The 15,886-nt window shown below is 44.7% G+C and overlaps 1 protein-coding gene across 1 annotated transcript in view; it reads right to left on the bottom strand.

Moving 5' to 3' along the window:
* Positions 1–15,886, bottom strand: part of LOC147900337 (protein decapping 5-like) — a 53,271-nt gene that overhangs the window by 32,356 nt on the left and 5,029 nt on the right. Inside the window, exons 2-3 of the mRNA XM_087377219.1 lie at positions 7,328–7,428; positions 7,131–7,193 (exon numbers count right to left, since the gene is read on the bottom strand). Coding sequence (XP_087233345.1) covers positions 7,131–7,193; positions 7,328–7,428 — 164 coding nt within the window. The remainder of the gene's footprint in view (positions 1–7,130; positions 7,194–7,327; positions 7,429–15,886) is intronic.

Genomic DNA, 15,886 nt, shown 5'->3' with positions numbered 1-15,886 from the left:
GTTGCCTATGATGTCTGCCTTGGTCGCGGGTCTCCTTGCACAGGAGCTGCTAGCTGCAACTCGAGGCGCCGCATCTAGCTAGCAGCCAGCAGCTGCATAGCAGCTGCTACTAGCTGCTAAGCCTCTCGAGGCATTGTGAGGGCGCAGGGCAGCAGATCAGGGCAGGGTGAAGGCGCGGGCTGCAAGGCGACAGCAAGGGCGCGGGCGTCGTCGGGTTGCGACACTGCATCAGGCAGCTCCATAGCTGCTCGGCGCAGCTATTCCACAGTAGCAGCTGCTCGGCGCAGCTATTCCACGGCAGTCGTACGGACTGCCGTACAGTCGTACGGATTGCCGTACAACTGTACGGACGACAGTCCTTCATCCACCTGCAGGTACAGTAAGGTTGGCGTCGACAGCAGGGTACAGTAAAGTACAGCAGGACTTGTTTGTTTTGCTGCAAAGACTCAACTCGACTTTTTTTTGGGGGGGAAGCGTGCTGCTGCGAGGACAGAAGTACGTTTTTTTTTGTTGGAAGAGGAATAGTGCTGAAGCACTCTGTTTTTGTGCATGTGCGCGCAGTACATGAAGCATTTCTGATACATTCCTGAAGCATTTCAGCTGTATACTGTGCATTTGTTGAGGTACAGCAGGTACTCTCGTGTCACTCACGCTTGAGGTGACTTGTGCCACAGTGGTGGTGTTTGCGCAGTTACTTGTTTTTCAGGAAGGTCAGATGCTTGTTTTGCAGAAGCTTCTATGCATTTACTGAGTGCAATTCTCAGTTTTGGGTGACCTTATCAAAGGGCTTTTGCCTGGATGTGTTTGCAGTATATGCCTTGAGGCAGTGTGTAGCCAGGGAGCACACATTTGCTTTGTTTCCGCAGTGCATTTGGTGACATTTGTTGCAGGTCACATTCTTTGTACACACTTTGAAAATCTCAGTTGAGCCACGCTTGATCAGGGCGCATCGAGTTTACTCGGTCCCTAACTGCCCATCGTTGACAGTGCTCAAAAGATTTTCTTCTTGGTGTTTGTACTTTGTGATTTGTGTTGTTACTGAGTACACAGGGGCAGTCTATGCATTGCACATTGTCAGCAACAAGTGTCAGAGAGATTTTCATATTGCATGCTACCTCAGTGTTGAGGTGTCCTCCACTTGATTCAGTTGTCAGATCAAGGGGCTTTTGCCCAGACTTTGTTTGATAGCACTTGGGTTACCGACAGAGATCTTCAGATGCATTTTCTCCCCTTGGTATAAGGGTGATTGCTTGGGATCTATCCCATTTACTGTTGCAGGCTTTGTGACAGTCTGAAGGGTCATTTACTGTTTTTTTTTGGGGGTGTTTGTCAAGTGGTTTCTGCAATTTAACTCAGTGCAAGACCTCATCTGAGGTGGGAGAAGTGATCAGTACAGTCAGTACAGCAGTGTTTACAGCAGTGTTGGTGGTTTTGTCAGATGATTATGCACTGTTAAGCACTTGTTGAGCAGCAGCAGTCTGAAATTACTGTTTTTTATGCCTCTTTGAGCTCAGAACAGTTTGTCAGACGGTACAGTATTTGCAGGGTCATTTACTGTTTTGCTGCAGATTTTACTGACAGTAAAAACAGCACCATTGAGAGTGCTTCTGGCTCTTGAATAGAGCAGGTTTTTCTGAGAAATCAGAACTTTTATTCAGTCTTTTTACTTCCAGGGTGTCAGGTACTTTCCTCATCTGATATGGCATCAGGGGGAAGTGATGCTTCAATTCTGAACATAAAGAAACTGGAAGGAGCACACAACTATCCATTATGGGCAGAACAGTGCTTGAATGTACTTCTGTTAAAGAAGATTGCTAAGCCCATAAGGGTGAAGGGTGTCAAGCCATCCGATATGGCAGCTGATGACTGGGAAGAGCTTGATTTGTCCGCGAGGGCAGCTATCATGCTCACTATTTCAGACACTCTTGTGTTCAATGTACAGGCTGAAAAGACCTCTTATGGTCTATGGCAAAGACTAGAAGAATTGTATGCCCAAAAGAGCTCAGCCAGTAAGGTTTATTGGCTGAAGAAGCTGGTTGATCTTCGCATGAAGGAAGGTACAGCTATGACCTCACACTTGAGTGAGTTCAATGCTATCTTTACACAGCTGATTGCACAGGGGTTGAACCTTGATGAGGAGTTCAAGGCTACTTTCTTGCTGTGTACCCTCCCCGAGAGTTGGGACAACCTGTCAAACTCGAATGCCACTCTTATTTATGCTGATGTAGAGAGCTCTCTCCTTATGGAGGAGATGAGCAGGAAGAATAATGCGGGCAGCAAGTCTTCAAATGCTTTGCAGGTACAGGACAGAGGCAGGACTCAGCAGAAGGGGAGATCTGCTAGTAAGTCCAAATCCCGCAGTTAGTCCCGTGGCAAAAAGGACATTGAATGCTTTTATTGTGGCAAGAAGGGACATGTGAAGTCGAAGTGCTTCAAGTTCATACGGGATCAGAAAGCCAAGAAGGCTGAAACAAAGGATGCAGGAAATGCAAGCAAAGGCAAAGGCAAGGCTAAGGCAGATGACTTGGATGCAGTGAATGTTGCAGCAGAGGACAGTGACAGTGACATACATGATGTTTTATGCTCTTCTGCTGTAATAGCACATGCTTTGGTTATTGATGGCCATGACATGCACACCTGGCTCTTGGATTCAGGTGCCTCTTTTCATGTTACTCCTCATAGGGAGTGGTTTACTTCCTACACAGGTACTCATGGAGTTGTTCATCTTGGGAACAACTATGCATGTCAGATTGCAGGGATTGGCAGTATACAGATAGTATTTCCTGATGGACAGTCATTTATGCTTGATGGTGTTCGCCATGTGCCGCAAATCAAGAAAAATCTCATTAGCACTGGCTTATTGGATGACAGTGGTTACCACACCACATTTGGGGATTCCAAATGGGTGATTACTGATGGCCAGACTGTAGTGGCTGAGGGTTTTAAGAGTGATACCTTGTACCCTCTTTATGTTTCCAGTGTGGATAATCATGTTGTTGCCATAACCGAGCTGCCAAAGGTTTCATTGTGGCATAGCCGGTTGGGACACATGTCTGTTAAAGGAATGCAAGAACTGTCACGTTTGGGTTATCTGCCGCCTCTTTCCTTTTCAGATTTGCCTACTTGAGATCATTGTATTTTTGGCAAGCATTCTGTGACTCCTCATAAGAGGAGAACTCCCCAGAATAGAGCACCACTTCATCTAGTGCACACTGATTTGTGTGAGATGCCACAGTTATCACTAGGAGGTGCAAAATATTTTATTACTTTCATTGATGATGCCACACGTAAGGTGTGGGTCTATTTCTTGAAGCATAAGGGAGATGCCTTAGATGCTTTCAAGAAGTTTGTCGCTCAGGTTGAGAATCGGACAGGTCGTAGGCTGAAATGCCTCAGATCCGATAATGGGGGTGAGTATGTGTCACATGCTTTTGTGCAGTTTTGCCAAGCTAAGGGCATCAAACAGGAACTCACAGCCCCTCATAATGCATCTCAAAATGGTGCAAGTGAGCGGATGAATCGAACTGTTCAGGAGAAGGTTCGATGTATGTTGTCTTATGCTGCATTACCCCATGGCTTTTGGGCAGAAGCCGTGCAAACAGCAGTTCACATTATTAACAGGTCGCCAAACAAGGCTTTGGAGTTGAAAGTGCCAGAGGAGGTGTGGTCTGGCAAGCCACCCTCATATAAGCACTTACGTGTATTTGGCTGCGAGTGCTTTGCTCATGTACGCAAAGAACTACGCACCAAACTGGATCCAAAGTCTATCAGATGCATCTTTATGGGTTATGGTGACGAAGGTGAAATGGGGTACAGGTTATGGGATCCCGTTAAACGGAAGATTATACGCAGCAATGATGTCATCTTTAAAGAAGATAGTGTACACAAGGAACCCGTACAACCTGTGGAATACAGGAGGGTTATCTATGATGATGTTGGACAGCAAAGAATGCCCATTTATATGCAGCAGCAGGCTGCTGCAGATCACCCTGTTCAAGAGGGTATACAGGCTGAAAATCAGCCAGAACATTTTGCAAATGATGCACCACTGGATGTGCCAACAGATGGAGCTGTAGAACAGCCAGATATGGTGGTACAGCCACCAGTCATGCATGAACAACAGGCTGGACAGCAGCCTAATCCGGAACATTTTGTTAGGAGGAGCTCCCGTGTACAACGGCCTCCTGCCAGGTTTGTTCCAGGAGCCAATAATGTGGCTGATTTTATCATGCTGACAGATTGTGGTGAGCCTTCCAGCTTCAAGGAAGCTATGGAAAGAACAGAGAAAAAGAAGTGGGAGAAAGCCATGCAGTCAGAAATGGACTCCCTACTTCAGAATGATACATGGGACTTGGTGCAGTTACCTGCAGGCAGAAAAGTTTTGCCATGCAAGTGGGTTTACAAAGTCAAAGTGGATTCAAATGCTTTACCGAGGTATAAGGCCAGATTGGTTGCCAAGGGATTTAAGCAGGAGAAGGGCATTGACTTTGATGAGATTTTTTCCCCTGTAGTCAAAATGACTACTTTGAGAGCAGTGTTAGCTCTTGTTGCTCATGATGACATGGATTTATGTCAGATGGATGTGAAGACAGCTTTTCTTCACGGAGATCTCCATGATGAGATCTATATGAGTCAGCCAGAGGGATATGCTGTTAAAGGGAAAGAGCAGCTTGTGTGTAAGCTCAAAAGGAGCTTGTATGGACTCAAGCAGGCGCCAAGAGAATGGTACAAGAAGTTTGATGCCTTCATGCAGTCCCAAGGGTATCATCGGTGTGAGACCGATCATTGCTTGTACACCAAACGGGCAAAGGATGGCAGTTTGATGCTACTCATTCTATATGCGGATGACATGCTTATTGCCAGTAAATCTCAGCATGAGATTGGTGCTTTGAAGAAACAACTGCATAAGTCTTTTGACATGAAAGACTTGGGTGATGCAAATCATATTCTTGGCATGCGTATTACTCGTGACAGGTCCAAGGGACTTTTGTTTTTGTCACAGAAAGAGTACATTGACAAAGTACTGCAGAGGTTTAAAATGGAGGGGGGGAAGTCCATTAGTACCCCGTTGCCTCCACATTTAAAACTCAGCAGTAAGGACAGCCCCAGATCAGATGATGATAAGGCTGAAATGGCCAAGGTTCCGTATGCATCTGCAGTTGGATCTTTGATGTATGCCATGGTTGCCACTCGTCCGGATATTGCTTTTGCGGTGGGAGTCATCAGCAGGTATATGGCAAATCCAGGCAAGCGGCATTGGGAAGCAGTGAAAGGTGTCTTGAGGTATCTCAAAGGTACCAAAGACTTGTGCATATGCTATGGTAGGCAGGATGCATTGGTGCATGGTTTTACAGATTCAGACTATGCAGGGAATGCAGATAACCGGAAGTCTACTACCGGTTATATTTTCACATTTGCAGGAGGTGCTATATCATGGGTGTCTCAGTTGCAGAAATGCGTTGCACTGTCAACCACAGAAGCTGAATATGTTGCAGCCACTGAGGCTTGCAAGGAAGCAATATGGCTTACTCGGCTGGTGGGAGATTTGGGCATTACAGGAGATATGCCAATTTTACATTGTGATAGTCAGAGTGCTATCATGTTGGCAAAGAATCCGGTCTTTCATCAGAAGACCAAGCACATAGAAGTGAAATATCATTTCATCAGGGAGGTACTGGAAGACAAGCGACTTGAGCTTGTGAAGGTACATACTGATGATAATCCTGCAGATTTGCTCACTAAGAGCTTGCCTACAGAGCGGTTTGCACATTGCCGCCACATCATGGGATTAGGATGAGACCATTCTTACTTTATGGTCTTGTATACAGTAACTGTATATTGCTGTAATTTTTATTCTTTTCTCCCCTTTAGGCACATTGGCCTTTAGGTGGGAGGTTGTTGGGGGTAAAGGCACATTGCCAACCCTTAATTAAAGAATTAAAGATAGGACACCTATGACTGTCTTAAGACAGTCATAGGGTAAACCTAATCCTAATAAAACACAACTGAGTTTGTGGTGTGGCTCATCATTCTTCACACCCGCACTAGAGTGTCACTCTCTCTCACTCTCTCTCTCTTGCTCTCTTCCACTTCTCTTCCCCTCTCATATGTACTCAAGGACAAAGGAAAGACAAAGAGCAATGACAGTAAGAAGTCGCCTGTGTTTGAGTATTGTGGCAAAGCTGGACATTCAAAAAACTTATGCGCAAGACACACTGCAAGGATTCCAAGAATTCCAAGGCTTGTTTGGTTGAAAATTCATCAACAACAAAGGAGTTTGCAGGTTTGGCCGTCGTAAATGAGTGTGATCATGTTGATGATTATGCTTTCTAAAGACTTTTCCTTTAACGGTTGCAGCTTTTTTTAATCGACCTTGCCCTCTATGGGTGGTCGAGACTATTTTGTAGCATGGCCCTGGTGGTCAAATTGATGTTGTCAGGCTTTGTCCTTTGTGGATAGCTTTACAGTCAAATAGATGTTGTCAGGCTTGGTCCTTTGTGGATAGCTTGATAGTTTTAGTTGTTGGCTCTCTGTGAGCACCATCTGATTTTGGCTTTGTGTGAGTTAAGTCTTTGTTTTGATGTTGTGGTCTTGTTTCCCTACTCAGCTTAAGGGGGGACTGTTGGTGGTAACCCTCGTAGGGGAACCATAGGTATGGGGGTAGCCGTGCAACTAGTGCATGGCACAACTCAAGCATGCATGAAACGTGGAGTCTCAGGAGGTTTTGAGGTGAGGTGGCATTTAGGTTAGCTGCTTCTAGTCATCTTGGTTATGCATGGTAACACAGTGTTAAAGGTTTCATTGTTGGTATGGTTGCCAGCTCTTCTTGGCTGGCTGACAGTCTGTAGCTGGTTTTGGTGCTCAGCTACACAGTCCGGTCATGAGTCTTTGAGTCTTTGTTGTAATAAGCAAAAAGCCCAGTTAGATGAGCTTCACTTAGATTAATATCAGAGAAAGGTTTTAAGTTTCTATTGTGTCGAGAACATACCTTGCAATCGTTTCTTTTCTGTTATGCATCAAGAGAGGGTGTGATAGCATTGGGAGCTTAAAATTTTATACCAATTACTCAACAGTAAACACATGCAGGCATTGATATATGTGTGCATCTGTATACCGACATAGAGACAGACCTGAAGGGAGATTATTGCAGGATCATTATGTATCTGTGGTGGAGACAACTTCACAAGCAAATCCTGCCAAACAATTGAACAAAATTCCTACTCTGTTAAACCCCTGAATTCCAACACCGTGCAGAACATAAAATGCAGCCATTCTAAACCCTGCCCTCAACAAGGGAAAAAAAAAATTTCAAAGTAGATGAAGTAACCTTGATGTCTGTCCCACGAAATATGATGTAGTCATAGACCTTGTCGCTAGCAGGAATTTGAGGTCCATCTTTCTTCCTACCTTCTGTTCCAAATGACCGAACTGCACCCGAAGACCTCCATTTATCAGGCTCTCAGGCTCCAAAAGCAAAACTTAAAAAATGGTGGAAAACCTTATATATGAGTACATACATACAGATGTATGTATGTATGCATACATCTATACATATATGTATGTATATACATGCGTATATATATGTGTCACATACATATATATTATGCATACACATTGTTGGGATAGGCAGAGAAAACCATATTGTCCATGAGATCACGCCTGAGAACTCTAGATCCTACTGTTGCCAATCTGGAATAGATAGCAAGATATGGCAACCAATAACTGAATAAGAATGTCCAAAAACAAAAGGTGCATTCGCAAACCACACTCCATGGACAGGGGGTGCTGCCCATTAGTGCTGAAACTGAGGCCACAAACTGTTGCCAATCTGCTGCTCAATCTTGCTGCTGCTTCATCTGCTGCTCAATCCTGCTGCTGCCTCTCAAAGATGTCTTCAGTGGCTACAGGAGGAGCCCCAAAAACTGTCTGTCAGTACTCTTTCTGCCCTATCTGATCTGCTCATGGTTGACTCCGCCTCCATCACTTCCAGGTCTGCCACAAGGCAGACCTAGAAACTGCACACATGGCAGTCCTATCTAGCCGCAGGTCTCTCTCCCGGATGCCCTCCTCATTTGTGTGGGCTCACATGTGTGGAGATGACCCTCATAAATCCAATGCGAGCCTGTCCCCACCCGATAAAATGAGTGCTCCATCAGCTCGCACAGGAGAGCTCTCTAGAACAAGTCGAAGGCATCCTCAGACACTAGTCCAATCGCTGCAACTCCTACATCTCCAAGTACCACTCTCGATGACAAGGCACATAATCATTGTGTGCTCCATTCAATCATGAAACTCCAGGTCCCTCGAAGCTGCATGAACCACCCAAGCCAACTCGGATCACAAGTACAATAAACACAGCACCACCTACTGTGGGACTGCCAAACCAAATAATGAACCACCAGATGCCCAAGTACCACATGCAGGTCCATCTAGTGAGTCACCCTCTTGAAAACACCACGAACGAGCAGGCCATCATCAAATTGACGCATGACCATCTAGCTGTCCATTTAATAAACTAGCAAAAGCCTAGATCCTGCTAGGCACTAAACAACACGTGTCTGTTTAAACCCGTCCAGCATCCACAACATAGAATTGATCCACTTGAATGGGGCGACCCCTGTGGCTACCCCCCATGGACATCCTCCATCAAGCAAGTGTCCAGAAATTTCAAGATTGAATCCAACAGTCTCTGGTACAAAGCTCTACGGCTACCACACATTGTTCTAGGATATGATCAGATGAAAGTCTCTTTGGGAGTGTAGCGTTGGTTTGAATGCCATCACTCTCTGCTTTGAATGTAGGGACAAGACAGTCGTATGATATGCCCCCCCTCCCCCCCCTTAACTATCTCCCACGAGAGATATTGACCATGACATCGTCCTAGAGCCTCACATCAACAAGGCTCCAGCTCGTCTCTCTGAGGTCGAAACAGCAGAAAGTAGCACAGCAAATACAGGAGTTGCTTGAGAAGCCAATGCTCCTAGTTTTAAAAAAAGATGGCTAGGCCACATTTTAAATAGGTTTCTATCCTAGTATTCTATATAACGTCATAAGACTAGAATAAATCCAATCTCTCTCTCTCTCTCTCTCTCTCTCTCTCTCAAAAATATATTTTGGAAAGAGAGAAATCTGATTTGGTCACTTTCATCAAAAATCCAAGAAAGGGCTGCAAACAAGTGAAAGGCAGTCATAGGGGATATATCAGATGCAACCATGCTTAATTATGTTACCAAGTTGTACAATCATGCACTTGCTACTGAAATGGGGAAGGAGGATCTATCGGTCACATGCACTAGTCCTTTCACCTTCGAAGACATTGAAGTTGGACTAAAGAAGATGGCTAATGGCAAAGCATCAGATCACATGAAGATACAGGCGGAATTTGTGAAATGGACAGGAGACCGAGCAAGAACATGGCTCTCACACATCCTAACACATGCTCTACACCATGGTTTCCCTCAGGAATGGCAAGAAAATTGGGTCCAGCCTTTACACAAAGGTGGAGACAAAATTTCAGTCACAAATTACAGAACTATAATGGTCAGCTCTACATTGGCCAAGCTCTTCAGTACAGTGCTTGAAATGAAAATCAGCTCATGGGCAAAAGAGGCACAGAAAAGAGCCACCGGACAGGCAGGCTTTTGCAAGGAGCACAGGACAGCTGACCACCTTATTACCTTAAGGGTCCTCATGGATGAATGCAGACTGAGAGGACGCACTCTATTTTGTTGTTTTGTGGATTTCAAGAAAGCATTTGATACAGTTCCAAGAGGAGGATTATGGAAGAGAATGCAAGAAATAGGAGTCCCTTTGGCCTTAAGGGTAGGCATCTCTCGCATCTATGAAAAGGTATTATGCCGACTCAAACAAACACAAGGTATGTCTGATGTATTTGAGAGCAATATGGGAGTGAAGCAAGGCTGCCCTCTATCGCCTACCTTGTTCTGAATATGCATTGACCAACTGGAGGAACTCATCAATGAATTTGCAGTAGAGAAAGGGTTGCAAGGACCACAATTGGGGCTTTGGACAGTGCTATTGTTATTATACGCAGATGATGTCGTTCTTTTTGCATACGATCCGGAATCTATGCACAAACTTTTACAAGTGCTTAAGACTTTTTGTAGGGAAAGCGGGCTGCAAGTAAATGTCGAAAAAACAAAGATGATGGCAGTCTGTACCAATCAGCCAAAACGTCCCCCTGAGATCACCTTTGATGGACAGATCGTTGAGTATGTCAGCACCTTCAAATACTTAGGGGTTGATATCCCGGCAGATCACAGATGGTGGCAATGTATACATAGAAGGATGGACACTGGTTGGGGGAAGTACTACCAGCTTGAGAATGATTGCAGGCACACCACACTAGGAACTGGAAAATTCGAAATGTATTGTTTGATGCATATGTAGTGCAAACAGTATTATATGGAGTGGAAGTATGGGGAGGCAGCATTTCAGCCTCTACATGGAATGATATTGAGAAAATGCAAAAAGCTTTCTTAAGGAGACACCTTGGTGTCAAACCCACTACTCCATACTCAATACTTCTGTTGGAAACGGGAAGGAGACCGATTGAATTTCATGCATTGATCACATTATGCAATACCTAATAGAGGTGCAGCAAATGCAACCTGATAGGCTACCTCATAAAGCATGGAATGCCAACACAAAGCTTCAAAAGAACTACAAAAGTAAGGTCATCTGCACGGGATGGGCAACCGACATAAGAAAATGGTTCAGCAGATGGAAAGTGGAAGCATATTTGACCATGCCGCCTGAAAAGGTCAACATGCAAGAGTTTCAACTGTCTTTACTAAGCACTTTGCGGAATCACTGGTTGACAAGTGAAAAGAGGATAAAGCTGGAATATTACCAAGACAACATAAATCCCACATGTTGGTCTACATACATGTCCATAGAGACTCATGCTCAGTCTTATATTAGCACACCTATCCCCCTTCTATATCGCAGAAACATCGCCAGGTTCTATACCAGATCTCATACATTTGCCATTGAGCAGGGAGCTTGGATACACCAGCCCAGACATGCTAGAGTATGTACCCTTTGTGACATGCAGACAGTTGAGACGGAGACACATGTAGCTCTACAGTGCCCCCGATATGCACATATCAGGGAGGACTACCAGCAGATACTGGGGGACTCCGCTCAGTGGACATCAGTTCTCCTCACTGCCTCTTCGACAGCATTGGGATCTTTTGTCACTCGTCTTTTTACCTGTCGTCAGGAACTCATAGACTCCTGACCCCTCTCCTTGAGGAGACTCTTTTTACATTGTATCGAGATGGGTCCCATGAGTCATTTTTTGGCCTCCTGAGGACGCTAATAAATTCTACTTCTACTTCTACGTCTACGTGTAAGTAATAGAGTGAGTGAGAGAGAGCAAGAGAGAGTGTGAGAGCTGTAAGCTTAGTTGCAAATAGAATAGAGTGAGAGTACAACACACTGAAGGAAAAGATAAGGTTTTGTCCTAGTGACAAAACCTTAGTAGTCATTAACCATAGTTAGTGAACTAACTGCGGTTAGGGGGAAAAACCTCTTAATGAGGGAAAAGTGCCCCTAACTAGCTTATTGTATTACATTGGTCACTGCTGAATTATGTCTATAATTCTAACACCCCCCTGCAGTGCCAATGTCATGTACAAGGCTGATCAATCACCAAACGGATATAAGTTCAAGGCACTGCGAAATGCCTCAAACTTTTCACGTGGTAGTGCTTTGGTGAAAATATCTGCAACATTGTCATGTGTGGACACAAAGATCATACTGATCTCTCCTGCATGCAACTTCTCTCTGACGTAGTGATAGTGAACCTCAATGTGTTTCGTGCGAGCATGAAACACTGGATTCTTTGCCACTGCAATGGCACTCTGACTATCAGTGAGAATTGGAGAGGGACCCTCCAAAGACAGATGAAGATCAGCAAATAGACGTCGCAGCCAGACACATTCAACTGTTGCTGTGAAAGCTGCCCTGTACTCAGCTTCACATGATGAGGTAGCCACTGTAGATTGTTTCTTGCTCAGCCATGAAATACAAGATTTACCCAAAAAGAAACAATTGCCACTAGTGGACTGCCTAGTGTCATAATCACCAGCCCAATCTGAATCACTGTAGGCATGCATCTGCAAGTCACCCCCCCTGGGAAATAGTAAGCCAAAAGACTTTGTGCCCTGCAAATAACGGAAGATGCGCTTAACTGCCTGCCAATGCATAGTTTTTGGGCTGTGCATGTACCTGCTCACCTGAGATACTGCAAACTGAATATCAGGTCTAGTGTTGCAGAGATATATGAGGCATCCAACAGCCTGACTGTAAAGTGTGGCATCAACTGATTCTCCTGCATCATGCATTGTGAGTTTCAGCCCCGGTTCCATAGGAGTGGATATGGGCTTACACTCTTGCATGTTAAATCTGTCCAAGAGTTTCTGAACATACTTGGACTGAGACATAACAGTGCCACGTCTCTCATGAGAGAACTGGATCCCCAAATAAAAGTGAAGCAGCCCCAAATCTGACATGTCAAAGTTGGTCTGCAAATCAGCTTTGAAATCTGCAATTTTTTCTTCATTGGACCCTGTGAGCAGTAAGTCATCGACATAAAGAAGGATGACTAAGATTTCCCCCCCATCCATCTTGATGTAGAGGGTGCTCTCAGTAGGACTATTGTGCAGCCCCTTGCTGGTCAAAAAGGCATGTATCTTGGCATACCATGCACGAGGGGCCTGTTTCAGCCAATATAAAGCTTTATTGAGCTTGCATACTTGAAGTGCATTTGCTGTAATTTCAAAGCCCGGAGGTGGTTTGACATACACCTCTTCCAGCAAGTCCCCATTTAAGAAGGCTGTTTTTATGTCCAACTGATGAACATTCCACTCAAAATGTGCAGCCATTGCAATTACTGATCGGATGGTGGTCATCCGGGATGTAGGAGCAAATGTCTCCTCATAGTCTATGCCCTTTTTCTGAGCATAGCCCTTAGCAACCAGCCTGGCCTTATATCTGTCAATGGAGCCATCTGGCTTCCGTTTGACTTTAAATACCCATCGTGTGCCAATGGCATGTTTACCCTGTGGCAAGTCCACAACATCCCAAGTCTGATTTTTTGCAATTGACTGTAACTCATCATGCATGGCATTCATCCAATGCACATTACCTTTTGCCTCTTCAAATGTGGCAGGCTCCTCCTCATCAAGGAGAGTACCTGCATATGCTGATTCCACTGAATTAGCACCTTCTATGTGCCTTGCTGCACTGCGAGTCCTGCCAGGTAACGGAGCATCAAGTTTACTCTCCCTGAGAGTCTGTAACAGCCAGTTTGGGACTGTTTTTGCTGCATGTATGTCTGCAATTTCTTGCTGCACCACCTGTTCCACTGCCTGTGGAGGAGGCAAGACATCCTGTGGCGGAACTGAAGCATTTGGAGGTTGCTGTAAATTCTGAATTGGATCAGAAAAATCAGCAGGGGAACCCAAAGCAATGGGTAGCAACCCTTCAAAGACATCCTCTGAAGACAAAGGCAATTGAAATTCAGCCTGAGTGTGAGCTGAATTTTCAGAAAATATCACATCTCTACTTACAATGATTTTGCGTGTAGCAGGATTGTAGAGACGATACCCCTTGCTTTCTGCACTGTATCCAACAAATATGCATTTGGTGGCTTTATCTGACAATTTGTGCCTAAATTCAACTGGCACATGTGCATAGGCAAGGCATCCAAAGACTCGGAAGTGATCCACTGAAGGCTTTCTGTCATTCCAGACCTCAAAAGGAGTTTTTGTTTTTAAAGCCTTAGTGGGAGCCCTGTTCAAAATGTAATTGGCACACATCAAACCTTCTAGCCAGAATTTATGAGGCATGTGTTTGGTTTTCAGCATACATCTGTCCATCTCCATGAGGGTTCTATTTTTCCTCTCAGCTTTGCCATTTTGCTAAGGGGTCAGCCTGACTGTGAGCTGATGCACAATACCCTTTTGCTTGAGAAAAGCATCAAATTCTGCAGATAGGTATTCCCCACCTCTATCCGTGCGTAATGTCTGTATCCTGAGTCCGGTTTCATTTTCAACCATGGCTGAAAAGTGTTTAAACACCGTGAACACTTCAGATTTCTTTTTCAGCCCATAAACCCAAGTAAAATTGGAGTAGTCATTAATAAATGTGACAAAGTAGAGATGACCACCCAATGACGGAGTCCTCATGGGACCACAGACATCACTGTGTATAAGCTGCAATTTGCGAACAGCTTTAACTGAACCATCCTTCTTGAAGGGGAATCTATGCATTTTACCTAAAATGCACCCTTCACAGGCATGTGGAGGAGGTATCTCAAGAGGTGGCAATGCATCAACCATTGAAAATTTCTGAAGTGTCATTAAGCTGTTGTAATGCATGTGGCCATATCTGGCATGCCATAATTTTGCATTTTGCATGGCAGCTGTAGGGGTAGAAACTGCCAGAGCATGAGCTGCTCGTTTCTCAAAAATATCAAGCTGAAAAAGGCCACGCAGCAGAGTACCAGATAACCTTAAGGCATAGTTAGCTTCCCTGTCTCGGACAGCACATTTGTCATCCTCAAAGATGACCTGAAATCCCCCTCTGTTAAGAGTGGACACTGAAAGAAGATTTTTGGTTATGCCAGGCACATATAAGACATCTGAAAGTCTGAAAATTGAGCCATCAATTGCAGTGAGCTCAACCTCTCCTGTGCCACGTACTGAATATGAGGAGTTGTTGGCACAAGTGACTTTCTTACCAACAGGAGGTGGATGCAAGGAAGTAAAAAGACACTTCCTAGAAGTGATGTGCTTGGATGCACCGCTGTCAAAATACCATGTGTTCAGTGTTTCATTAACACTGAAAGCAGATGCATCTGTAGAAGAGTCAAAGCTGCAAGTCAAAAATGCATATGTATCATCACTACAAGAGGCTGTACTATCCCGAGCATCTGGAACAGCCAACCTAGAGTCTGAAATGCAAGATAAAAAGGCATAATCCTGTCCAACAAAGTTGGCTGCAGCATCCCCACTGTCAGATGCATGAGGGGCTGAATCTGAAACAGCCATACCTGAGCTGTTTTTCTTTTCTTTTGCAATCCTTTTCTTGCATTCTGCTATGTGATGACCTAGCTTTTTGCAGTAGTGACAAAAACCCTTCTTTTTGGGCTTACTTGCATCACTTTTAGCCTTTTGTGAAGGCTGTCCTGACCCACTGGAAGGCTGATTTGCTGCTGTCTTTGCCTGTCCCTTTGTTTTTTATTTAAATTTTGAGAGCATGGCTTGTTCACCTGCACGTGAATTTTTCCTGGTCTGCTCTTCCTGAAGCAGAAGTCCTATCAACTCATGAAAAGTGAGGGGATTTGCACCCCCCCTCAATGATAAGTTCAGCGAAGTGTGAAAGCTGAGATAAGACTCAGGAAGAGAATTCAGAGTGGTTGTAATCATCTCTGAATCAGGAATAATTTCATCTATGTTTAACAATTGCTCTCAAAGATCCTGTGGCTTTGTGAGGTGGACCGACATGGAGTCACCCTCCTCCATATGTGTATTGCTTAACTCTCTTTTTAAGAAAGATACCCTGGCATCATTCCGTGCTGCATACATGCTTTCCAAGATATCCCACGCTGCCCTGGAGGTCTTACACGACCGGATATGCGGAATGATAGATCCTTTTACACAAAGAGAGATGCATGACAAAGCTAAGGCATCCCTGAATCCCATCTCTTCTGCTCTGGAGTATTGACTGTAGCTGCACCGACAACTTGTCCTGCAGCTGCACCCTGTGCACGACCTCTTCCACCTCCTTGCTGAGGAGGGGTAGCAGGTGCAATATCTGCTGGTCGGATCTCATCCCCATTGACATAATCCCATAG

Source organism: Dipteris shenzhenensis, chromosome 7 (assembly GCF_047967505.1).
Source record: "Dipteris shenzhenensis isolate YYH24624 ecotype China chromosome 7, Dip_SZ_1.0, whole genome shotgun sequence".
Taxonomy (NCBI): domain Eukaryota; kingdom Viridiplantae; phylum Streptophyta; class Polypodiopsida; order Gleicheniales; family Dipteridaceae; genus Dipteris; species Dipteris shenzhenensis.
Note: the sequence above shows the minus strand (reverse complement) of the source record. Positions and strands in the feature narration are given on the sequence as shown.